This window comes from Neomonachus schauinslandi, chromosome 6 (assembly GCF_002201575.2).
Source record: "Neomonachus schauinslandi chromosome 6, ASM220157v2, whole genome shotgun sequence".
Taxonomy (NCBI): Eukaryota; Metazoa; Chordata; class Mammalia; order Carnivora; family Phocidae; genus Neomonachus; species Neomonachus schauinslandi.
Genome location: NC_058408.1, coordinates 902,793 through 928,632, shown reverse-complemented (window position 1 = coordinate 928,632; position 25,840 = coordinate 902,793). Strand labels below are relative to the sequence as shown.

Sequence of the window (25,840 nt, the reverse complement as noted above, 5' to 3'; positions counted from 1 at the left end):
GGTGTCCAGGTGTCCGGGTGTCCAGGTGTCCAGGTGTCCGGGTGTCCAGGTGTCTGGGTGTCCAGGTGTCTGGGTGTTTGGGTGTCCAGGTGTTCAGGTATCCCGGTGTCCAAGTGTCCGAGTGTCCAGATGTTCGGGTGTCCAGGTTGGACTGACCACCATCCCTTGAGCATCTGCCACAAGCCAGGCATTGTGCCCCATTCAGTTCATTTAGCAAAAATTTAAAGGGCGCTGCTCATTTCCAGGCACTGGGGATACAATCATGAGCATGACACATCGATCCCAGAGCTTCCAGCCTGAGGGAGGGACAGGGACAGGCACTCGTGAGAATCAGGTGGGCCACTGTAAATTCAGACGAGAACAATGAACAAAATTGGGCCATGGTGGAGAAGGGGGGTGGTCAGGGTGGGCTTTAAGGAGAGCCTCTTTGAGCTGGTGATTTTGGTGTCATGAGATTTACTTCTCTCCATGTACCTCCTTTCCCGTATACGGCACTGCTGCCTCTCAGGAGACTGAGGCTCGGAGGCGTTTGTTAACTTCCCCAGACCACACTGCTGGTTCATGGAGGAGCTGGAATTGGAGCCCTGCTCTGCCTGCCTCCAGAGTCCGCATTCTTCCCCCGTCTTTGATGGTCCCCTGGAATCAGTACAACCCTGCCCAAGTGTGCGTGGTCACGTGGAGACCATTTGAGCATTGAAGACCCCAAGGCAAGGCCGCCTCTGCCTCCCGTTCTCAGGGAAGGGATGAGGTGGGCACGCCTTCCTCCCTCTTCTCTCGGGACTGGCCTCGTGGGTCGTGAGACGGCACCAACCAAAGAGCAGCTTTTTTAGGTCACAGGTTGTCCCCGGCTCTTCCTGAAGGAGAGCAACCCTGCTCCCCCACACACAGCAGGCTGATGTGCCGGAGCCCCAGCTCCCAAATGCCGTTTTCATTTCCAGGGTTAGTCACTTTCGACTCCACTGGCTTCATTTGAGAAGCGCGTTCATTCATCGCGAAAGCCAGCCAGTCAGAGAAGCTGCACCCTGCCCTCTGCGTGCCACCTCATCTCCTGCCCTTCCTTGACAAGCGCCCGGAGCGCGTGCACACCCGGCCGTCTGTGTGGTGTCCGTGGACCGGGGGGCCTCGTCCCCGCCCCCCACCCCGGGGCGCCCAGGCTGAGACCCTGCTGATCCTGCCGCTTTACAGACAACAGTTCTCCACGCAGGACTGTCTCCCAAACTGCAAATTTGTAACCAGCTCACTGTTAGCCTTTGCGGACAGATCAGTTGTAGCCTGGGCACGCGTGCACCTAAATTTTCCACTCAATTAAAAGTTATATCTAAACACCTCTGTGTGCATGAGAGCGAGTATAGATGGTGGGTGTCAGCCCGTGGCCGGCACTAGGCTGGAGGATGGAGTACAGAGACGTGAGGGCCTCCAGCTCTGCCCTCGGCCTGCTCGCAGACGGGGGAGGGATGATGCTCCGGACTATAATTCAAGGGGGACGGACTGACAACAAAGAGCTGCGGAGACCAGAATTCAGATATGGGGGAAGGGCCGAGAATTCAGATAGGAAGTGGAGACCAGGAGAAGGGTCCTGGGGGCTCTCAAGAATTTATGAGCTCCCTGGCGTTGCTGAGTGTGTATCTTCTATGATAGGACACCTCTTGCTTGCGTTCACAGTCTCCACCCATCTCCCCTCACCCGGTCCCACGTGCATTGTTAGGGGGGCCTCTGGCCAGCACCCCCTGCCTCCTCACCCTCCCTCACGGCCCCACCCCACCTCCAGGAATCCAACAGACACACACACCTGACTTTGTCCTTGTCTGAGCCTTCAGCAGCCGCTCTCTGTCCTGCAGCGTGGCATCCGGGGCCTTCCGGGAGCTGTGCCAGCCCCCCCGCCCAAGCTCCCTGCACCCACCCTGCCGCTCGGGCCGCCCCTCCTCGCCGCTGCCCTCTACACCTCACCTTGCAGCCTCAGCTGTCCCAGGCGGGAGCCCCCCAGCCTCAGGTACATAGACCTGTCTTGCTGCACCTCTTGGGAATAACGTGCTCCTTGCTCATGTGACCCTTCCTCTCTGGGGAGCTCTTTGGAGCCTTCGAGTTTCCTGCTTCCCTGAGTGCTCCCCATGCCTTATCCAACGACTGAGTGAATTATCTACCACTTCCACTGACCTTCCAGGTGTTCGCTGGGGAGGTCCCGCAGCTGAGCCTCCCCCTCCAAGAAGCCTTCTCTTTACAATGCGGTCAGTGGTCAGGGCCCTGTCACTGTCCCTGCAGAAGGCCTGCTGTGTGCTCTTTCTTACGTGTCCTCATATGTTCACAAAGGGCTCTCTTTCAGGTCCTCAGCCCAGGGCAGCCAGGTTCTTTCTCAGAACCGGCCAGTGAAGGGACAGGGCTTCCAGATCACAAAGGTGACCTAATGCCTGAGCACTGGTATAAACCAACAGCTGCAAGGTCCTGAGGCCACAGAGACGGGCCCCGGCCACGGCAGGACGCCCTTTGCACGGATTGCATGAGCGTCTGCGAGACGCAAGAGTGGCCCAAGGTGGCGCCTGCCTCAGTAACAGAAGTGAGGGTGGCTTATGGAGCCGTCCAGCTGGGGGGACCCAGCCATGACCACCAACGAAGAAACGGCCTCCCTTGTGACCCCGAGCACACGCTGCAGAGACAGGGCAGGAAGCAGCTCTGTAGGTCAGTGAGCTGCGTCCTCAGGGCAGGGCCGCCAGCCCAGGACAGGCCGGCCGCTGGGCCCCATGCTGCATCCACAGCTGACGTCACGACTTGATCCCAGCATCCTTTCTAGATGAGCTCGGATGTCTTCCCAGAATTCCTCTCACAGAGCACTCGGCACCGGCCTCGCCTGGGGCCACCCTGAGGGAGCCCCTCGCCGGCTCCTCAGCTGGTGCTTCTTCCTCCAGCAGCACCTCGATGCCCGGCGCCCGCTCCATGTGGGCTCCGTGCTGCTGGGTAGCCTCGCAGGCCAGACCCACGGCCACGGTCGGCCGCCTCCACCGTCCCAGCCCTTCTTCTCAGCGGGCCCGACCCAGTTCCTCGCTCTGAAAACTGGTCCTGCAGGAAAGGCCTGAGGGCCTGAGTCCTGGACACGGAGGACCTCAGGGGGGCCCCCGCCTGGGCCTGTGCTGTCCTATTTCATTCATCGGCATTTTGATGAAGCTCCTAGTGTTGCGGGCGGGCTCCGGGGGGACAGCAGAGGCAGAAACCGAGGCAGACCGTGGCCGCGTAACTGCACAAATACCTGTAGGACTGCATGGGTAGGACGTGCCACCAGGAGCCCAGGATGGACCCGGCTAACAGGGCGAGAGAGGCACCGAACGGCTGGGTGAAGGGAAGAGCGTGGCAAGCTGAGGGAACAGCATGCACAGAGGCCGTGTGTCAGGAAGAAGAGCTGAAAGAAGGGTGCGAGGAGGGAACAGACCCACAGAAGGGCTGCAGAGAGGGAGGGCCGACCCCAGGGGCCCTCAGGCCCTGAGCAGACAGACAACTGGTCCTTATCCGCACAACAGAGAGCCCGGAGCAGAACCACGGCTCTGTGTCTGCAGCTCCTGGGACAGGGCCTCCCGCATGACCTCAATGGGCAGCGAAGGCCCACAGGTGGGGAGTGGCGGGCCCCCCAGTGCTGAGCTGGGGGGTCAGGTGCAGGCTGGCCTGGTAACCGGGGGTCTTTGGCAGCCCCCGACTGAGTCCATGAAGTTACTGCTCTGGTCCTTCTTACAGGTATTTTATGCAGGAATTTTGTCTTCTATTTCTGCCCCCCACCCCCTTAATAGTTGGGGTAATAGTTCCCAAGCTCTTGAATAAGTTACAAGACTTAATACTGATTTGGTGCTTTCTTTCTTTAAGTATTATTAATGATTCATTGAAAACATTTGCATTAGCAGTTATCATTTATGGTAATCCTCTTTCGTGGTTTATACCTTTCAGATGGGGTCTGTAGTTCCCAAGCCTGTGGCTTTGTCTGTCGGCTGCCACCCTCACTGGCTGCCTTTTCCGTCCCCTGCTCCTCTGCAGTAGGTGCAGGGATGGAAATCCAGGTGTGAACTCTGCAATGTCATTCTCTCTCTAAGGAGCAGGCATCGGGCCCCCCGGCTGCAGCGCAGGCGCATGCCTCACCCAGCCCTGGGCCCCCCCGGTGCGGGCAGAGAGAAACAGGCAACTGCCAGCCGCTGGAAACCTCCCTCGTTTTGCAACTCCCGACTTTCCATTCACTGGTTTGCATGTCTGACACCTCACTTGGCACATGATTTATTGCAGCTTTTAAATAGCCCCTTCTTTCTATTCCATTTGGAATAGGCAGACCAGCTTCTAGGTGCTTGCGCTGAGGGAGTTCCTGTGGGGGATGGTTTTGGGTTGGGGGCTTCCTGCTCCTGCAGCAGAGCCAAGGACCGTACTCAGGAACTGCCCTTGATCTGGCTGGAAACAGAAGAGATGAGGAAGTCTCCTGAGACCTGGCTGAAGGAGGCGGGTGTGCAGAGAAGCCTTTTAGTTTTGCCAACACCTTCAGGGACAGAAAAGCCTCAAAATTCTACCTGGATCACAGGCAAGGGAAGGTTCTTCCATCCAAACAGACTGGAAAGGACTTTCCTTCCCAGATGGGTGGATCTGGATTCTGTTTAGAAAATACTTCCCTGGGAGGAATTTCTCTAATGTCCTTCCCTCCCCTCCCTCTGGAAGGTCTGGCCATCTCTGTAACCAAAATCCCTCTCGCTGTAGTTAAAGCCTTTTAGGGACCAGTTAAATTGGAATAAAGGATGGATATAACAAAACATGCAAATTTCCTTTCCTTTTAAAGAGAACTATGTCTCATGGATATTACCTGAATAAACTCATCAGTTTGTTATTGCCGTTCTGTGATTGTAATTGGGAAGGACGCTTGCAGAAATCCCTGTGAAAATCTTCCATGCTCTGTGTGGGGAGGGCAGGTCCTACCGGTTTCCTGTGGAACATTCTGGTTCCTATTGTTACCCTGTATTTATAGACTGGGCTCCACTAAGAGCCCACCTCCTTCTGTTGCTGGATGAAAGGCTATTTCATACAATTCCCCGGTAAGGGAGGAGGATCTGGCCATAGAAGTAGCGCAGGATCAGGGGATGAGAGGGGTAGAGCAGCTGACCCTCCCTAAAGGGACACCCGTTGGCAACATCAGGGAGTTCCCTTTCCAGATCCCCCCAGTGGAGACAGGACTTAGACTCCTCTGCCTGCACCCCACTCCCAGTTCTGAGCCCCCATGGCCCACCTCCGTTGATGGTTACCCTCCACCTTCTGCTCTGGCTTACCTCTGCTTACCCGCCCCCCCGGGGCCCCGTGGAAGGATGCTTACAGACAGGATGTTCTTTGACGGGTGGGTAGGTTTCTGAGAGGCTGGCACGGTGCCCGGAGGAATGCGAGTCAACCCTTGGAGTAGGTTTGGTTCTTCCTGCTGAATTCCTGCAAAGAGCAGAGGAGTTTAAATAATGCTCGGGTATCTTATACCCCATTCGTTTGGCAGCAGGGGACACCACTGTCACACAGCCCTGCACTTTAAGCCTTGGGAGAGGCACGGCGTTGCTCTCAATTTATTTCCAAAATTCTCATCAGAGTGCCTGCTCCCTTTGGGGATTCGTCTGAAGGACAGGCAAGAGCCATCCACTCTCACAGCCGCAGCTGGCCTCCTCCCCCTGTCTGCCTCGGCCCCCTTCCCAGGGCTCGGGGCTCTGTTTTTGTCTTCACGCTTGGGGTAGCTGTTTAATCAGCAGGGTCTAGGGCTTTTAGAAGTGCCAGCCCCCCGCTCTCCATTCAGAGGTCACGGGCAGACGGCTGTGGAGCCCCCCCTTGCACCAGCCACAGGAAGGGACAGACAGGGCCCTGCCCTGCCTGGACTCTCAGATTAAGCAAGTGTTCCTTTTTTTTTTTTTCCCAAATTGTGGTAAAAGGGACGCCTGGGTGGCTCAGTCGTTAAGCAACTGCCTTCAGCTCAGGTCATGATCCCAGGGTCCTGGGATCAAGCCCCGCATCGGGCTCCCCGCTCAGTGGGAAGCCTGCTCCTCCCTCTCCCACTCCCCCTGCTTGTTTTCCCTCTCTCACTGTGTCTCTCTCTGTCAAATAAATAAAATCTTTAAAATAAAATAAAATAAAATAAAATAGTGGTAAAATACACAACTTAACATTTACCATCTTACCCATTTTAAGGGCTCACTTCAGGGGTACTAAACATTCACACTGTTGAACGACGACCGTCCCCGTCCGCCTCCCGAACGCTTCATCCTGCAAAACCGAAACTCCGTCCCCATCGAACACGAACTCCCCGTTCCTCCTGCCCCAGCCCTGGCGGCCACCACCTGCTTTCTGTCTCTGCGGGTCTGACGATTCTGTGTGCCTCATAGCATCATATAGTGTTTGTCTTTATTGTGACTGGTCATTTCACTCAGTGTAATGTCCTCGATGCTCATCCATGTTGTAGCACGTGGTGGAATTTCCTTCCTTCTCAAGGCTGAGCAATATCCCATGGTGAGTCTCTACTACATTTGGCTCATCCACGTATCCATCAATGGTAGGCCCCTGGGCTGCTGTTTCCACCTTTGGTTATTGTGAACAAAACTGCGGGGAGCACAGGGGTGCAAATATCTCTTTGAGATTTTGCTTTCAAGATGGAGCATCCTCAACCTGGTGCCTCTGAACTCCCAGGAAGGATCTGCATCTGTCAATGCATCTTGTGGGGAGGGCAAATCCAGAGTCCTTGTCAGGTTTTCGGGGGGCTAGGGTGCCAGAGGGCTCGTCTAGAATGTAACAATAGCAACACCTGCCCCAGACCCCCACGGACTGCACACCCGGAGCCCTCCAGCAGTGGGCACAGGGGTGCAGGAGCTGGTCCTCCACGTCTGTCTGTCTGCGCCTTTTGCCACCTGGGTGACGCTTGGCAGCTCATTGACGTCTCAGGGATTCAGCCTTTCAATCTGTAGAATGACAACATCCTCCCAGAATGGTTCCGAAAATCAAGCTCCCATAGCACAAGGGTAAGAAGAACGGTGTGACAGGCTGAATAATGGCCCCAAAATGTCCAGGCATAGTCCCTGAAATCGGCAAATGTCACCTTAGCTGCAAAAGGGACTTGGCAGATGGGGTCCCATTCAGGATCTTGAGACAGGGAGATAATGCTGGATTTTCCGGGCGGACCCTAATCGTGGCCATAAGTGTCCTTATGAAACGGAGTCGGAGAGGAAGTGTGAGGTGTGAGAACTCCAGGAGGTTCGGTGACAGGAGAGGAAGTGCGCGGCGGGAGGGGCAGGAAAGGGCGCGGAGCTCGCCCCCACCCCCAGGAGCCAGCCCTGCCCACGGCCTTGGCTTCAGTCCAGTGAGGCCGATTTCAGACTTCTGACCTCCAGAACTGCCAGAGCAGCCCTTGCGTTGTTTTGGGTCATTGATTTTGTGCTAATTTGTTACAGCAGCAACGGAAAGCTGATACACATGGACTCTGGAGCCAGACGGCCTGGGTTTGGTCCCGGCTACCACTGCCCGGCTGCCCTGGACTCAGACCCGGGTGCCCTTGGGCAAGTCACTAACTCATCCTGCCTCAGTCTCCTCATCTTTAAGTCCGATAATCACAGGGCCCACACATCAGGTTGTTTTGGGGATGACAGGAGTTGGGGTTTGTGGAGCGTTGAGAGCCGTGCCGGCAACCTCGTGAGGACTGTGTACTGTTTGTCACGTAATTTCCTACGAAGCCTGGGCATGTGGCTGGCTGATGGAGCCCGGTGCCCAGAGCTGCCATGGCCTGCTGGGCGGCTCTGGGGTGCCCTCGGCGCCTGCTGAGGGAGGCCGGGGTCCCCCGCTGTCCTGGTCACAGGGGCATGGGTGCCTGAAGGCGCCCCCAGCATCTGTTTCAGGGAGCACCCCGCACCCCACACGTGCGCATCTGTCTTGGAACGGAGACAAGAGTCAGGTGGGAAACTGCATCTCAAAGGCGAGCAGGTTTCCTTTCCTTAGGGATTCTCAGAACCTTTAATAAGTGACTCTCCAGGAGGCATTCCCAAACATGGGCCTCTGGGCCCCCTTTTCATGGCTAGTGCCCGCAGAGCCCCTCAGAGCAAGTCTGGAAGCCTGGGGCAGCCACAGCAGGTGGGCGGAGGTAGGTCGGGCCGTCTGAGAGGGAGGGGCAGGGTCCTGTTGGCCTGACCTGGGAACAATCTAGAAAAGTATACACACCGCACCCCCAGACAGTCAGAAAGGATTATGGGCAGACCCCCATCTTCAGGGCCTGGGGCCAGCCTCGGTGGAAACTCCCAAGCCCCAACAGCTCAGCCCTCAGGCTGGAACTCCGCCAGCCCTACCCCCTGCCCCTCGGCCCCCTCTCAGGCTTATAGCCGCACACACAGGCAGCTGTGGTCTGCCTACCAGAGCATAGCTGGGCAAGGGGCGTGCAGGCCGCAGAAGCAGGCTCAGACGGGGAATTCAGGGTCCTGGATAGCCGAAGGGTGGCCTACAAGATGGGGAGGACATGGCTCCATGGACCAGAGGCGGTGTGGAGCATGGCCCTCTATTTGGGGGACCCGGAGTGGGAGCCCCAGGGGTCTGGGTCCAGGGCAGTGTGAGGAGTGGGCACCGATCGTGAGGAAGGCCACGTCCTCCCCCAGGAGCCCAGGCCTCTGGCCGCGTGGGGCCGGTGGGCAGGGTGGGCTGCTGACTAACGTGGCCTTCCCTGCCTGCAGCGTGACATTCCTTTCCCGGGTGGCTTGCCAGAAGGGCTACGGGCCGGCCATGACATTGGCCTTGGGGGATGGCCTTTGGAGGGAGCCCAGCGGGGCTTTGTTCACAGCCTCCTGGGCCTCAAGGCTCTCTCGGTGGAAGAGTGGAAGACAACAGGGAGGGAAGGGCTCTGGAGACCCATGTCCCTCTAAGAACGACCACGAAACGTCCCCATTGGACTCAGCGAGTAGCTTCCCCGGGACAGTTCTTCAGAAAAAATACTTTATTGGGTTTTCAGGATTACAAAAGCAGTATGAGCTTGTTTTCACACAAACGTGTTCTCGCTGTTACAGGGAAATAGCCAGTAGCTTCCCTGGTTCTCAGCCTGCGTCCCTGGCTCGCCAGCACCCACGGCGGGGGCCCGACGGCCCAGGGCTCGCGCCGCCTTCCTGGGCACGTCCATGTGCGCGGACAGGCACAGGGAGGTTTGGCTTCTGCGCGCTGCTGTTTGCTGTTTAGAAAAAAGAGGAATCACACTGTACCCACTACACGGCAGTTCTCACTTTTTATGTAATAAAAGATCAGGAATATTTCCGAAGTCGGCACCCATAGGTCCACTTCGTCTTTAAAACCAGCTGCCGGGGGCACCTGGGTGGCTCAGTTGGTTGAGCGACTGCCTTTGGCTCAGGTCATGATCCTGGAGTCCCGGGATCGAGTCCCGCATCGGGCTCCTTGCTCAGCGAGGAGTCTGCTTCTCCCTCTGACCCTCCCCCCTCTCATGTGCTCTCTCTCTCTCTCATTCTCTCTCTTTCAAATAAATAAATAAAATCTTAAAAAAAAAAAATTCCCTCTCTCCCTCTGCCCCTCCTCCCTCTGACCCTCCCCCCTCTCGTGTGCTCTCTCTCTCTGTCTCATTCTCTCTCTCAAATAAATAAATAAAATCTTTAAAAAAAATAAAAAATAAAACCAGCTGCCGGGAGGGAGTTCCACATGGCGGCTCGGAGACTTGGCCGTGTCCCTCTGATGCGTGTGCAGGTTGCTTCCACGCTGGCTTCCTTCTTCTTCTTCTTTTTAATTACTAGCAGTTGTTATTAGCAATTCTCTCTAAATACTCTGGTTTCTTTATCTTGTGCATACATGGTAAAAGATGATTTTGCCTCAGGACAATTACAGAAATGGCGAACAATTGAAATGTTTTCCTTTACAGTCACAATGACATCGTTCTAAGACCTTAACCTGTCCTGTTCTCAGAGGATCTCCCCCACTGGCGCGGTCACCGGGGTGGCCCGCGCTTCCCGAGCCAGCCAGTGTGCGCCGCCCTGGTGCTGCCCGCCCCGAGGCCCCCTGTCCTCCGGGAGCCCCGCAGGAGCCTGGCGACCAGGCTCAGACAAGCAGGTGCAGGCCTCTGGGGCAGCGGCTCAGGTGGGGGCCAACTCTCTTAATAGATGAGAGTGCGGACTCTGGATTCGAATCCTGCCTCCATCACTCACCCGCTGTGCAGTCTTGGGGGGCTGTGTAAACGGGGGGTTGCTGTGAGGCCCAGGATGGACCGAGCACCCCCTTCCACTGAACGGGACAGCTTCCCTGAGCGGAGGGTTCGGTAGTTCCCGAGCTGACAGGCTTGTCAGTCTGTTGGGGAGAAACTCTCCCACCCACCACGAACACCTGGTCCTGAGCTGGTTCCTCAGCTCCCCCCAGCTGCTGAAAGATCCAGAATCTTCTTTGTTTTTAGCAAACATGCCCCCTGAGCCAGGGTGGAAGACCCCCTGCCCAGTAGTACGCAGGCCCAGTGAGGGCACTGCCACTCTGCAAGTGCTCGGCAGGATGGGTTCCGGCGTCAAAAGCAAATGGAAGCTATCAGAAACTCCCTGTACAGAAAACAGTCCTTCTCACCCCAGACGCAGCGGGTGCTCAGGAACCTTCTCACCCCCTGACCTGCCAGAGGCACCGGCTGCCCTGGCCTGCGTGGGCAAACCCTGGGGGCCACCCACCAAGACCCCTCGCAGAGCTTGGGACGGGACACGGCGCTCAGGATTGTCTGCCCATCTGTGGAGCCTAGATCTGCTCCTTATTAACTGTGTGGCTTGAACAAGTTACTTAATCTCTCGCAGCCTCAGTTTCCCCATCTGTATAATGGGAACGATGACACCCATCCCGAGCCCTGCTCAGGGCTAAATGAGGTAATGCCTGAGCACAGGGAGGCTGCAGTACGTGGTTCTTTTGTAGCAGGTGATGGAGATGGCCAGCACCCCGCTGCTCCCTCCCCACGTCCCCCGAAGTTGGGGTTAGCACTCCAGACCTTCCCCAGCTGCTATTTGAGGATCGGCGCTGCGGCAGCATGGGGCTGGGGGAATCCCGGGGAGGGCACCCGACTCTGCCTGTGGAAGGAGAGACTTGATCAGGGGTGAGAGGAGCTCCCTGGGGAGGACGTTGACACGAGGGAACTGTTGGTACAGAACTCAGAGGGACACGAGTTCTGGGACCGTGAGTGACTCGGGTTGGCTGGAACGAGATGCCAGGGTGGCAGTTGGGCCACGTGGGGAAAGCCCCTTTGCCAAGTACAACTGGGAGGTTGGATTGGATTCTGACCACTCCGGGGAGGCCACCGAAAGGCTCTCTCGGAAGGAAAGTGGCTCGGTCTGGTTTGCATTTTCCATCATTTGCTCTAACAGCAGTGAAGATGGACAATACCAGGCCGTGGCCACTCTAACCCAAGGATGGGCCCCCTGCTCTTGCTTCAAGTAGAATTGGACACAAACTCCCACCCCACACAAGGATGTACCTGGTGTCTCTCCGAAGGTCTCTGGGGACCCTTGGGGACTTCCGTGTCTCTCTTGGCAGCTCCTCTGGTACCAGACTGCTGCCCCTGCTGAATTCTGCAGCCTGTCCTGCTCCTGGGGACTCCTGTGGGCCCTGGCCACCTCCCCAGCCCCTCCCCCATGATCAAGGCCTTGTCTGTGGCTCAGGAGCAAGGCCAGGGGATGATGTTGCTGGTGGCAGAAGCAATGACATGGCCTTGAACTCATCATGAGTGGGCTCTGTCCTCCCTCTGGCCCCGGGTGCTCTTTGGCTACCACTGACCCTCTCCTCCTGACCCCCCAGCCTCCAGCTCTCCTGTTCATTTCTGGGGCAGGTAATGGAAGCCCAGTGTAGGTCTGCTCCGAACAACCCCAGCTGTGCCCAAAAGGAATCCTCTTCATTAGCAAACATGCTGGGGGTGCTCCTAACAAAGACGGTCTCTTCCCGATGGGGGCTCCACCATCAGATCCAGACACCTGAGGGGCTGAGTGCGATCAGGGAAGGCGACGGGAGCGTGTCTTGTGGAAATGAAAGCACCTGTCTTCCACAAAGGGAGACCAGTCTGGACTGCTAATCGCCACGTGGGGCTCCCAGAGTGCCACAGACCCCAGCCTATTGTAATTGTGTACTGATTCTGTGCTCAGGCAAGACTCTTCTTAAAGAAGTGGCCTTGAACTTTCTTTATGAGAAACAAAGTAGAACTCAAACTGGCTGGTCCCTAACCTGGAGGGTTCTGCCTGGCAGGTTGGCAGGTGATAGGGGAGGGCCCTGGGAGACCGGTTTCGACTCCGTGGGCTTTAGTTTCTTCCTCTGCTCTGTGGGCATGCTATTGCTTCCTTATAGGGGATTGCGAGGTTGCGGTAAGACGGCATGTGCAGGATCACCTGTCTCAGCCTGCATTTGGGCTTCTGGGTAACGTGAACACACAGGAGCATTACTGTGGGCTGCATCCTGTGCCCCAAATCCATATGCTGAAGCCCTAACCCACATCACTGTATTTGGAGATGGGGTCTTCGGGAGGTGATTAAGGTTAAATGAAGTCTTAAGAGTGGCCCAAGCGGATAGGACTGCCTTAGAAGAAGAGCACGCGAGAGCAGTGTCCTCTCGGCCTCTGCCACGTGTGGGGGAGGGGGCGCTGGCCGGAGCCTGGCCGTGAGGCTGCTCTGGTCTGGGACCCCGGCCTCCGGGGCTGACTAACACAGACACGGACTCGACCCATGGGCAGTCCGTCTTCAGGGAGTGGTGACGAAGTGTCCGTGGCCCTGGTGGGTGTGGGCTGGTGGCCTCCCCGCCCCTGGATGCAGCTCCCCCCATGGCTTCTGGGCCCCCATCTGCTGCTGCCCTGGCTTACTTCCCATGTTGGCCTTCTTTCTTTCTTCTCTCAAACTCTCCCAGCCCCACCGTGCCAGGGGCCTCTGCACCTGCTGTCGCTGCCTGGGACGCGTGTCCTTGCAGGTTCACCTTTCCCAGGTGTGCTCCTCAGGGAGCTGCCTGGGCGGCCTGCCTGGCACAGAGCTCCTGCCCCTGAGTTGCTCTCGTCGCCTCTGCCCTGTCCTAGTCTCCTCTGACAAGGCATGGCACCCTGAAGTTCAACGTTTACCTGTTTATTATCTATTTTTTCTCCACTAGAATGTGAACTCCCTAAGGAAAGAGGACTTGTCTCCTCGTTCCCGCTCTATCCCTAGAGCTTAGCATGGAGGCTGTCACATAATAGGGACTCAACCCACATTGAATGAACAGTCGAGCAAATGAATGAATGAATGAATGAATGAACAAACCAACGACTGATCTGGGTAAAGTTTCATGCCCGAGCATCAGCATTTCTTGACCTAGACCCAAAGCACCTTGATGTCCAGCACGAGGCCTTATGCCTCATTGTGACTCGAGGCCAGCTGGTCCTGCCGATGACTTTCCAGCAGACATGTTGTCAGAGGCGTATGGGGCCTCCACGGAGAGCTAGGCTGGAGGGGCTGGTGAACGGTTGGCCTCCCAATGCTTTTCTCTACCCTTTTGACTGGAACAGCTCTGAATTTATCTGTTCCCTGTATTGGGCTTCTGTGAAAAGTCTCATTAGAAGAAATGGTTCCACAGCTAGGAGAAAACAGAAAGTCACAAACAGACACCCCCCCACGTTCCAGATGAAGAATCTGAGGACCAGAGAGGGACCGGGACTTGCCCACACGTGGACAGTCAGTGGCAAAGTGCTCATCCCCAGCGGTGTCATGGCCAGGGATCAAAGCATTCTTGTTTTGTGTGTGAAACATACTTGCTTTCTCAAACGCCATCACTGACTTTCATTCTCCGAGAATTGGGGACAGGAAAGGGTTTATGGTCACCACTGGTCCCCGGCAGTCCCAAACCAACCTCAGGCTCAGAGGTCCCCGTGGCTCTCATGCACGCCACGGGAGCCCGCGGGTAGACTCTGCTGGGCCGGGAGCCCTCGTGGGGCACAGGGCACAGCACTTTCCGATGGGGAGGGTTTCTTGGAAAGACACAGAGTTGGCTGGTGCACCCCCGGCCCACTGAGAGTCTCGGTGGCAGTGGAATTGTAGACTTCCTCGACAGCCCACGTACTTGCTGGCCTCGTCCAGAGGTACGTTTTGTATACCTCTGCTTTTCCCCCTTCCTCCATTTCTTCAGCGGGCTCCATGGCACCTTCACTACCTGGAAATTTTATGTTAACCATCACTGCAAACCCAGACAGGCATTTCCTCCCTGGCAATCAGCGCTGTCCTTGGGGAAACCTAATTAGGTATTACAGGACCTGTGATGTTGTTTCCATGGAAACCCCCATAGGCATGGTGTACGTGCATAATATATGCCCCAGGGTTTAAAAAATATATATTTTATATATAATTACTGGATTTTAAGAAAATCTTTAATTTTTTTCTTTCACTTTTTTTCTGCATATATTTTTTTAAATGATGAAAATTTTCTCTGGAGTTTTTCTCTCACAGAGAGAGAACAGTAGAGAACACAAGAGGCCTTTTCCACTTCCTCTCCTTTAATTTTAAAAAAAATTCATAGTTGCATGAGAATTGAAGTTTTTCAGGTTAGTCAGAAAATGTCTAAGCAGGATCGCCCCTAACAGCTGAGAACATTCTGATAAAAGATGTTGCTTATATAAAGAACCCGGAAGACCTCAGGCTTTCAAAATAGAACAGGGAAGCTGGCGAATCCAATGAATCAACTCCAAACTTATTTTGCCTAAAAGGGGGAAAAAAAAAAAAGGCTGATTTCCTGTGTGCCTCCAAGAGAAAGGTAGGCGCTCTGCTCTCGGGGTGACTGGGGAGGCTCCAGGGTGGGCCCCTACCCACCTGTCCCAGCCTCGCCCCCCGCGTGGGCTCGAGGTGCCGTGCACGCGTGCACCTGTCCTGAGGGGACCAGAGGGCCCCTGGGTGCTCGTTCTGGGAGCGGCGCAGGCTGGTCTGACTGAGGCCAGGCCCGGGCGGAAGGACCCGCGCTCCGCACCATGCGCCTCAGCTCCAATGCGAGGGTTTCTGGAGAATTCATAAATAAGGGAATTTGGGGCTTTTTTTATACCTCTAATTGGCTGTTCAATGAAAGAATGCTCACACTGACCTCTTTGCTTGTTGCCAGCTAAATCAATTTACCCCCCGAATTTGCCAGCAAGACTCACGGCTCCCAAACTCCCTGCAGTTTGCCCCCGCCACACCCGACAAATTCTGTTTAGCCTTTGTTCTTTGATTCTGTCTACCGGCTGACCTCCTCACATGTGAGGAGCACTTAGTGTGCAAAATAAGCAAACTGCTTGCAAACTCGCTTTTTTTTTTTTTCAAAGATTCTACTTTATTTATTTGACAGAGAGAGAGATAGAGTGGAACACAAGCAGGGGGAGTGGGAGAGGGAGAAGCAGGCCTCTCGCCGAGCAGGGAGCCCGATGTGGGGCTCGATCCCAGGACCCTGGGATCATGACCTGAGCCAAAGGCAGACGCTTAATGACTGAGCCACCCAGGCGCCCCTCACTGTATATATATTTTATTTTTATTTATTTATTTTTTTTAAAAGATTTTTTATTTATTCATTTGAGACACAGAGACAGAGAGAGAGAGCATGAGCAGGGAGAGAGGCAGAGGGAGAAGGAGAAGCAGGCTTCCCGCAGAGCAGGGAGCCCGATGTGGGGCTCGATCCCAGGACCCCGGGATCATGACCTGAGCCGAAGGCAGCCGCTTAACGACTGAGCCACCCAGGTGCCCGCAAACTCGCTTTTTAAAGGCATCGAGTTATTCTCAGATCTATGAAATGAGGTGTCCCCAGGCTGGGGAAGCTGGCGTGCCCTTGTCCTGGTCCCTCCCCAGATGGTCGCGCAGTTACGGAGCCAGACTGACCCGGCTGGACTGGGGAGCCATGCAGGAGCAGCAGGAGAATGTGGGGCGCAGCAGGCAAAGGACCCGGCTCTCCTGACACGCGGGTTCCGTAGTGCGTGAGCGAGGTTTGTTATGTGTTACTTTTGTTGCATACGAAGGCACGCCCCAAATTAATGTCTTGAAACAAGCCTCGTTCCCTCGTGATTGTGTGGGTCGGCAGTCTGGCCTGGTCTTCCCTGGGGCCATGCAGCCAGTGCTGCCTGCAGGCGGGGTGGCAGGGAAGACAGGGTGTCCAGCGCAGGCCCCGCGGCGCGGACCCTTCCCGACCCCTGCTACGCCCCACTGGCCAAAGCAAGGCACATGGCCGAGTTCAGAGTCCAGGGGCTGAGAGACGGACGGCACCTCACGCTGGGAGGAGAGGCAAAGCGCTGTGTGAAGAAGCGAGCAAACAGGGTGGGGGGTTCACTTGCACAAGCAGCCACACATGTGTGTGGGACAGGCCTCCCAGGCCCTGCCTCGCCCCAGAAGCTTCCCGGACGCGCCCTCACCCTGCCTTTCATGCTAGAGCTACCGGAGGCCACAGGCTGATTCCTGGATATGGGTCGGATTCGTATTTATGTCCCTGCCGTGTCCTCACCTGCTTGGTTCCTTCTTATCGAGGAATAATTGACAAATACAACTGGGTACATTCCAAGTCTGCACTGTGGAATGACCGCCACAGTCTGGCTCGTGGGCACATCCGTCCCCTGCATCGTTGCTTCCCCTGCGGGGGCTAGCACGGAAGAGTTACTTCCTTAGCAAACCTCCAGGGCTGCACATGGGCCCCGAGTTTTTGACTTGATGATGCCGTGACGGTGATGTGCACTCGGTCTATGGGTCCTTTCCTGGGCTGGGGACGCGTGACATGGTCCTCCCTCAAGGTGCGGGCGGCGGCTGGGGGCCAGCCGGACAGCCGACGGTCACTCTGTCCCCGCACAGCCATCGGCTTGTCACTTCCAGCGTGGCATTCAGACGTGACGCAAGGCACAGCACCAGTGCTGTGAGCTTGGCTGGGGTCGGCCAGGCTAAGCGGCCATGGTCGGTGGTCAGGGACCCCGCTGGAAGTCGAGGAGCATCAGTAGTCGGTTCTTAACAACCATTCTGTTGAATGGAGTTGAGCTGAGTTGACTTGGTTCTCCCTTCTCTCTAATTACAAGCTCCGTGAAGGGAAGTGTGGGATCGTTCTGTCACATTAAATCTCCCTCCTGAAGCTCCCAGGGTGATGCTCACAGGCTGAGAATCCTCCAGGTTCTCAGAACCGCCAGCCGAGTGGCAGAAGGACCAGGTGTGGAGTCAGCTCAGGTCAGGGCCCTGTCCGAGGCAGGAGAGGCCACTGGGCCCTGCTCCTTCAGGCTGGCCAGACCCAAATGGCTGAGATCACTCTTGTAGGCTTAGGAGGCGGAAATTCCCAGCAACGGGGACAATGGGATGTGCCTTCCCCACGTGGGCAAGCCAGCGTTTGAGGGGCCGCGGTAGGAGGAAACTCACTGGTCAGCCCGGGCCTCCGAGGCGTCTGCTCCGTGACTGCCCAGAGCCGAGCTCTTGAGGGCTCCCTGGTGCCCCGTGCCCCAGGCCAGGCCCCCACATCCCGTTGGGGTGCTTACACCATCCTCAAACGGGCTGCTCCAGAGCCGGGGCTGCATGGCTGGGACCACACCACAGGGGAGGACGGTCCTTGGCTGGACTTGCTTCCCCCTTCCCCTCACCCCTCTGGCCCAGCGCTGCTTGAGGTCCCGGTTCCAGAGCAGCTCCAGAACTTTCTTTTTTAAAGATTTTTATTTATTTATTTAACAGAGATAGAGAGAGAGCACAAGTAGGCAGAATGGCAGACAGAGGGAGAGGGAGAAGCAGGCTCTCCGCCGAGCAGGGAGCCCGATGCGGGGCTCGATCCCAGAACCCTGGGATCATGACCTGAGCCGAAGGCAGATGCTTAACCGACTGAGCCACTCAGGCGCCCTCCAGAACTTTCTAAGGCTTTGTTTATTTATTCCAGATTGGACCAGCCCCTGGGAACGGTGGCTAAGGTGAACCGTTAGGTACTTCGTTGGTCACAGGCTTAGGAATGAGTTTTCCACAGGAATCCCCATTCCTGGGTGGTCGGCAAGGGGCTCTGGCCATCTGTCCTCTTTTTCACATGACACAGTCATCCAGCTACACAGCCCTCTAGCCGCCAAAGTGCCAGAGCCTGCCCACTGCGCGCCAGCTACCCTCCCAGGCGCTGGAGAGAGGAGACGCGCCAGGGGTCGGTCCTGGCGCTGGAGAGCTCATGCGCCAACACACAGGAAGTGGGAGGCGCCAAGCCAGAGGGTCTTCAGAGGAGACGGCAACTTGGGGACCGTCTGACCTGCCCCTCACTCCTCAGAGGAGGAGACTGAGCCCAAGAGGGCGCTCAGCCAGGGGTCTCCCACAGTAAGCAGCCGTGCCATTCGCTAAACCCGCACTCACCAGCACTAGCTCCGCGTGTGGGCCGGGCCGGGTCCCGGAGGCGCCACAGGCAGCAGGGAGGACACGGCCCCTGTCGCTCAGGAGGCCGGCGGTGCTGGGGGCTCCCAGTCCGGAGACACTTTAGAGTCCGCTGGGGAGCTTGAAGAAACATCCCAATGCTGGCGCCTCAGCCGCAGGGATTCCGATCGGCTTGGTCTGCGTGGGCCCAGGTACGGGTATTTTCAACAAACTCCCCAAGTGGTTCTAGCATTCCGGGGGACAGACAGACAAGAAGCAAAGTACGCACCGAGATCTGCAGCGTGTGAGGGACGCGCAGGAAGCAGGAAGCTGAGCGAGGACGCGGTGGGTGGGGGGCTGCCCAAGGCGAGAGCCGCGGGGCTGCCCTGTGGCTCCGGTGGGCATTAGGGGGTCCTCATGTGGGACAGCAGTGGAGTCTCCTGGGACACAAGGGCCTGCCCTGGAGCCCCAGCCCCCCCACGCCCCACGGACACCCTGTTTATGAGTGCCCCAGGCCACTGTTAGAGTGGTTGGTAAAGCACACTTCCGCGTACTATCCGTATTTCTGGACCCCAACGCTAATCCCGTGAGATGGGCAGGCTCAAGATGAAGAGTTCGCTGGCAGAGAGGTGGAAACTGGCTCAGAGCAGCGTGTGACCCGCCAAAGGGCACACAGCTAATACCTGGATGTGGCGACGCCCATGGGGCTCACCCACCTCTGCTCACTGCCCCCACCCCCTCCTCCCACACCAGGAGCACCTTCCTGCCAGGCTGCGCCCGTGATGTGCCGTCTCCTGTAACATGGAGAGCACACAGTCTCCCTCCCCGCGGGGGACTCAGAGAGGTCTGTGCCTCGGCATCGTCGCTTGGGTTCCTGCCCACAGCGAACCCGGTTACTATAGTAACCCGATGCACTTCTTTATTATAGGGTGCACGGTTTTCGTTTCCTATTTGAAGAGTCTGGCCAGCAGTCACGTTGCCATGGCTTGGCCTGTCGGTGGCAGTTAGGAGCAGAGGGGACCCACCGAGCAGCCATTTAGGGCTTTTCTGTGTCTGCAGATGGTGGAAGGCTGTGTCTGGACCACCCCCCGCCCCTGGCTCCGCTGCACTGGGGACGGCGGGAGGGGAGTCCTGGCTGGGTGCGGGGCTGGGTACCTTCTCCTGGCTAGGGATCACACCTTCCTCATGAGAGCCACTGGGCCCCATTGGACCCACAGTGCCTCCTAGTTCCCCTTGTGAAATAGCTCAGAGCTGCTTTGTTCAGCCTCGACTCCTCAGGTGGGACCTCCTTGAGGACGAGGCCTGGCCCCCCTGTGGGCCCCAGCAGCAGCCAGGGCCAGCCACACAGCAGGTGCTCACCCTCATGGTGTGGCCGCAGGGGTCTCAGAGGCAAGGAGGGCGAGTGCCGCCAGGCGGCCCTGAGCCCGGCCACCCGTGGTGCTAACGGTAATCACAACGAGGGCTTCCTGGCAGCCAGGCGGGCTTCTGACCCCCGTGCAACAGACCCAGAGCAGCCTCACGGAGCCGGCCGGCGGCGGGGGTAGCGTGAGGTACACAGAGGTTTGCTAACGTACCCCGATCACAGAGCTGGTTCGCCTTGGGGTCGGGATCCTGACCCAGGACCCCCACCGTGGACACTCTGCTGCCTTGTGTGCGGCTGGGCACACGGACCCCTTCTCCGCAGGGGGAGAGAAGCTGCGCAGCCCCCGGGGTCGCTCGGGTGGGGAGCACCGCTGTTCACCTCCACACCCCCCGCCAGGGCCCCACAGGGGCGCAGGGCCGGTTTTAGCAGGACCGGCGGCTCCTCCTCCTGCTCGTGGGACAGTCAGCTCGGGGCACCTTCAGGCAGGAAGGGGGCCCGGGAAGCAGTCTGGAGAGGCCAGCAGGGCCCCGAGCGCACAGGCCAGGCCTCCCCTGGGGGCCCCGAGGTGAGCCCCGGCCGCTCTAACGGGCTCTCTGCTCCCGCCAGCTCTTCGTGATCGACAACGGCGCGGACGACTGGCGGATCGCCATGACCTACGAGCGCATCCTGCACATCAGCCTGGAGATGCTGGTGTGCGCCATCCACCCCATCCCCGGCGAGTACAAGTTCTTCTGGACGGCCCGCCTGGCCTTCTCGTACACGCCGTCGCGGGCGGAGGCCGACGTGGACATCATCCTGTCCATCCCCATGTTCCTGCGCTTGTACTTGATCGCGCGCGTCATGCTGCTACACAGCAAGCTCTTCACCGACGCCTCGTCCCGCAGCATCGGCGCGCTCAACAAGATCAACTTCAACACCCGCTTCGTCATGAAGACCCTCATGACCATCTGCCCGGGCACCGTGCTGCTGGTGTTCAGCATCTCGCTGTGGATCATTGCCGCCTGGACCGTGCGCGTCTGCGAAAGGTAGGCCTGCGCGGCGCGGGCGCTCCCGGCGGTGGGGGGCGGGGGCGGGGCGCACGTGCGTCCCGGAGGCTGGCGGCCGGCAGGTGCGCCTGGGGGAGGAGCCGGGAGGGGCCCAGCGGGCCAGGTGAGCGGGGAGCCGCGTGCACGACGCGTTCCGTTTCCTGCGTAAACCGGCGTGCACCCGCGTTCTGGGCCTTCTTCCCTCGCCCTTGCTCACGCACAGCGCTTTGCAGTTCTGTATTAGCGCTCCCTCTGGGACGTTAACGACGCTCGCTGGCATTTTCAAGGTGTTGGGAAGTCCTGCAGTGAGGAAACTGGTTTAATTTTGTTTAGTCCAGATATTCTCAAAAGTATTCACCCCAAAACCCTTTTCATTGTACACTGTTGATGCCTCGCTACCCACCGTGTGGTCCACACACTAGCAGCATCAGCATCGCTGGGAACTTGGTAGTATGTGGAACCTCAGGCGTCATCCCAGAGCTACTAAGTAGAATTTGCATGTTGACAGGTTCACCTGATGATTTGCATGCACCTAAACTTTTGAGAAGCACGGTATGGCAGGAACAGACTTTGGGAAACACAATTTCAGGAGCTGGTGCTGGGCAGGCAGGAGGATGTGGCCTCATACAGAGCCACCTGTAACGCAGAGCGCCGGCCCCTCTGACAGGCCCTCCCTGAGGCTCAAGGGCTGCATAAGGCCACCTTCCTCCACCTTCACCCCCAAGCTGCCCTTGAGGACTCCTGTCCCTTTCCAGCTAGCCCTGGATATTCATTTTAATCTGATTTCCCATGTGGAGTCTGAACACTTCTGTTAGAAAGCTGGATTCTCTCCCTAAGTTGCTGTGAGGCCTCCGGCAAGTCACTTAACCTCTCTGGGCCTCAGTGTCCTTGTTTTAAAATGAGGATCTCTTGAGAAGGAAGGAAGAGAAGTTCACTTGAGATGTGGGGAGGCCCGGGCAAGCACCCTGGGCAGTTTGCACGGACCTGGCAGTCCCCCTCAATTTGCTGATAGCTGTGTCGCCAATCTTCCAGGCACCGCTGTCCCAGCAGAGACAAAGCGAGAGACACAAGGGTGGAGGAGAGTTAGCTAAAAATGTCTCACGTGGGTACGTCGAGCCAGACCTCCCCCCTATTTGGAGATGTTCTGTTTGCGGATATTTGGCCAGCAGACACACAGTCAGACCAAGAGGGCTTTCTTCTGCAGCCGCAAAGGCCCCTAAGCATGACAGTGTCAGTCCCTGCGAGCCAGTGCCAGGTGGGGAGACATTTCTTGTGGGCAAAGCCCCAGGGACACGTGATGCCCACCTCCTCGGAACCCTGCCTTGTGGCGGCTGGCACCATAGCATCTGCTGGGGGGGGACACTTCGTGAGAGTTTCCCGGGGAGCAGACACTCTCTCTGCAGTCAGGAAAGCTGGTGCTTGGGTTCCAGCCCTAAATCCCTTGACATACTCCGGGCTGAGCAACATCGCGCCGGCCACTGTACCTCTCTGGGCCTCGGTTCTGTCACCTGCAAGCTGGGGTCGTAATCCCTACTTTCCAGGGTTTGTTGTTGGAGAGGAACGAGGCAGCGTGCGGGCCTGCCCACCGCAGCACAATGCTAGTGGAAATCAACCGTCTTAATGGAGAGCTTCTGGTAACTCTTGGGAGTTCTGTGGCTGCTTTGTAGAATGAGAGCCAGCCAGTTCCTACCACAGGTAGGCCCCTGCCTTCCTGTTCCCCTTCCTAATCGATCGGAGCCGAGTCTTCCAACCACTGTGATTGAATTTGCAAAGCCCTTTCCGGTGTCTGAAACCTTCCGCGTCCTCACATCAACCCCGCTTGGCGTGTGTGCTCACGCCATGGTTCAGACAAACACTTGTGCTGAACGCGGAGCGAAGTATCTGCAAGTGAGTTTCATTGTTTATTCAACCTGCCACAAGGTGGTGACTATTTTTTACCTGAAAATAAGCATGCTTCCGAGTGTATAGTTTGCAAAGTACTCTGTTGCCTTTTATTTGGCGTTGAAGGGCCCGCCAAGGCTTCTGAGCTGAGGCTGGGTCGGCTGGCCCCCCACAGCCCGCGGCAGGGCTGACAGGGCCGCAGTCCCACGAAAGGCATAGAGAAACAACGAGCCAGTCCCAGGCCTCGTGCCTGTCCCCCCGCTCCCGTGGAAAGCCCTTCGACCAAACAGCTTCTGTCCAGATGGAACCCGAGGACATCACAGCCTCGGTGTGTGTCATGGTGACGCCTGTGTTCCCCGGCTCGCCCGCCAGTCCTGCGACATGCTTCTGCGGGTCCCCTCTGTTGCCTTCCATAGGCCTGTGGTGGAGGCGCTGCAACCGTCCCCACGCCGGAGCTGTGGGAGTGGACAGCAAGCAGCGGCCTGAGTCGCAGGGCTAGGAAGTGCGGAGGCAGAGTGTGAACTTGGTGCATGTGTGTCGTCCTCCCGCCCGCACCCCCCCCCCCCCCCCCCCCCCCCCCCCACCCCGTGCTGATGCTCGAACTCACAAGGACGCTGTGGCCTGGACTGTCCTGGGGGCTCCCAGCCCGAGAGTCTCAGGGCCGCTCAGGCTGGCACTTAGATCCCAGGGCCCTGCTGTCTGTGCCCTTGACCTTGATCACTGTCCTCGGCGCTGACTTCATGGTAAATTCACACACAGCCACCGTGCGCCACCTGCAAGCCCACTCTGGACCGCTCGCCTTCCCGCAGCTGGGGCTGCTGGTGGCCGCGGAGCCGCTCCCCAGAACTGCCCAGGCTGAAGGGAGTGGCCTCAGCCAGGTCAAGGGCCCTGCCCCGGGGCCACGAGCATCCAGGACCTGTCAGTGTAGGAGCGTCAAGGCTCAGGCCCCTCGCCTCCTGCAGGATGGTCCCCACAGGGCCTTCCCAGCTCCAGGGGCCCTCTGACTGCCTGGCCCTTCATCTTCCTCTCCGCCCTACCCGCCGCTCCCCCCAGGGGTTGATGCTGAGAACTGCCCCAATAAAGCTCCCGTGTGAGACTCTTTCTCAGGAGCCTGGCCTTCGGAGCTGTGAAAACACGTATAAATAAGCATGTTTTCTGCTGCTCAGGGAAGCACTGCTCTTTCAGTGACCAAGCAGTTTCTTTCAGAATCCAGCGTAGATGATCACTGTCCTTTCCCAGCGCCCAGCACTAGGGAAGGCGGGAAGAGCCCTTGACATGGGAGCCATTCAAGCACAGACTGGATGGAAACTGGACACGGGGTCGTGCTGGCGGACAGCAGCAGCAGGCCAGGCAAGATGGCCTTGATGTGGCTCAGCTGACCGGAGGATGAGTCTGGCACCTCAGTCGGCAGAGAGGGAACGTGACAGGTTCTAGAATACTCCTGCCTGCTGATGCCCAGAGCGGAGCTTGTCCACATTCCGGGCGCCTTTCATCAGCCTGGCCTTATCTGGTTGTATACACACACTTCTGAAGTTGCTATGGAGACCCCTCTTCAGTGAGACGCATTGTAAAAGGCATTTCTCATATCTTCGGTTGGCTTTTATGTGACAGTAAAGGTTTTTCACGTTTCCCCCTTCTGAGGAAGAAGGGGCTAGCAATCACACAGCACTGTCTGCTCTGGGGGGGCAGCTCCCGGTTGCCAGGACGGCCCTGACAACACAGACTTGTTTTCCTTGGACACCCCAGAGCGGCCTTACATCACCGGCTGTGGGCCTGACAGTTGTGGGCCTCCGCGTTCTCTGGGATTCTCCTGGCCGCGTGCCCGCCTCCCACGGCCGCCCAGAGCCCATCGGAGGAAGCTCCTCATTAAACACCGTGTCGTGCGAGTGGGCTGTGGAGAGCCCTGTGTTCGGGCCGCAGGCTGGAGAAATGGGCTTTCCTGGCCGCCCTCCGCAGAGGCCAGCTCCCGGGAATGTTTACCTCCCCGCGGGAGGCACAAAGGCCTCGCAGAACACAGATACAGCAAACTGTCTTGTGAGCCCAAGCCAGGTTTTGTAAACCACCTCCAGCCTCTTGAACGGAATCCCTTTGGGCTTTCCCTCCTGAGGCTCCAAGCTCTGCACACAGCCAGCCTGTCAACAGGTCTTCGGTGGTGACGGTGTGAGTTTTCATCTATTTCTACATATTCGTATTTTCATGGGAAACCGGATTCTGGAGGCCCTGCCCCCGGAACTGAAGGAAAACAGCTACGGGCCCCTTCTTTCTCTTGTTCGGAGCCACCCTTCCCATTGCAAGAGATCAAGAGAGGTTTCCTTCCTCCACCCCCACTGCCCATGTCCGGGCGGCACCAGCCAGAAGCCAGGAAGTGAGAAGAGCCCCCTCCTCCGCATGTCCTTCCCACAAACTCCTACCGCCTCTGGCAGGGGACCTCAGCTCCGAGAACCGAGCAGGGACACAAAGCGGGACCCACGGCGTGGGGTTGACACAAGCCCCCAGGCCGAGTCCTCATGGGCCCGGCAGAGCTGAGAGCAGGACTGTGGTTTCTCGTGGGTCCCTCTGGGTGGAGGCACAACGGCTGGTGTGGAGTGCGCCCCGAGCCCTGCTGGGGCGATGGGAAGACGCGATCAGGGCTTCTAGTCATAGTTACTGTTATTATAGAACTTAAGATTTCAATCCAGAAAAGGGTGTATTTATTTATTTATTTGAGAGAGCATGTGTGTGTGAGCAGGGGTAAGGGCAGAGGGAGGGCGGAGACAAGCAGATTCCCCACTGAGCCTGGAGCCAAAGGAGGGGCTCGATGAGGGGCAATCTCACGACCCTGAGATCATGACCTGAGCCAAAATCAAGAGTCAGATGCTCAACCAACTGAGCCATGCAGGCACTCCTACAAAACTGAAGCTTTTAAGTATTTAATAAGCAAGTAGATAGTAATACATGTGTGCAACTAGTAATAAATACACATAGAGCAGAGGAGGGTACACGCTCAAAATCTTGGTACTAATAGGAGTGCCTGGTTTCAGAAGCTTGCAAACCACTGCTTTGGGGTATCCGACGACTAGTGAGTGAGGACGAGAAAGTACCCGCCACATTGGACGAAGCCTGCCCTCTAGCTGAAGGAAGAAGTCAGTAGCCCTGGGGGCAGGGGGGAGCCCAAGGAGTGCGGGTCTGGGCAGATCCCCCTAATGGCACAGTGTGTTTCCGGCAGAGCGTGGGGTCGGGGGGGTGGGGGGGGGGGAGATCCTCCCCGAGGCCCTGGAACCAGACCGGCTAATTAAGAAAGAGGAGAGTAATTGTAGATGCAG

General features: G+C 57.5%; 1 protein-coding gene across 1 annotated transcript in view; it reads left to right on the top strand.

Annotated features, from left to right (window-relative positions):
• Nucleotides 1-25,840, top strand: part of KCNN3 (potassium calcium-activated channel subfamily N member 3) — a 132,704-nt gene that overhangs the window by 60,919 nt on the left and 45,945 nt on the right. The window contains exon 3 of the mRNA XM_021682010.1: nucleotides 20,239-20,657. Coding sequence (XP_021537685.1) covers nucleotides 20,239-20,657 — 419 coding nt within the window. The remainder of the gene's footprint in view (nucleotides 1-20,238; nucleotides 20,658-25,840) is intronic.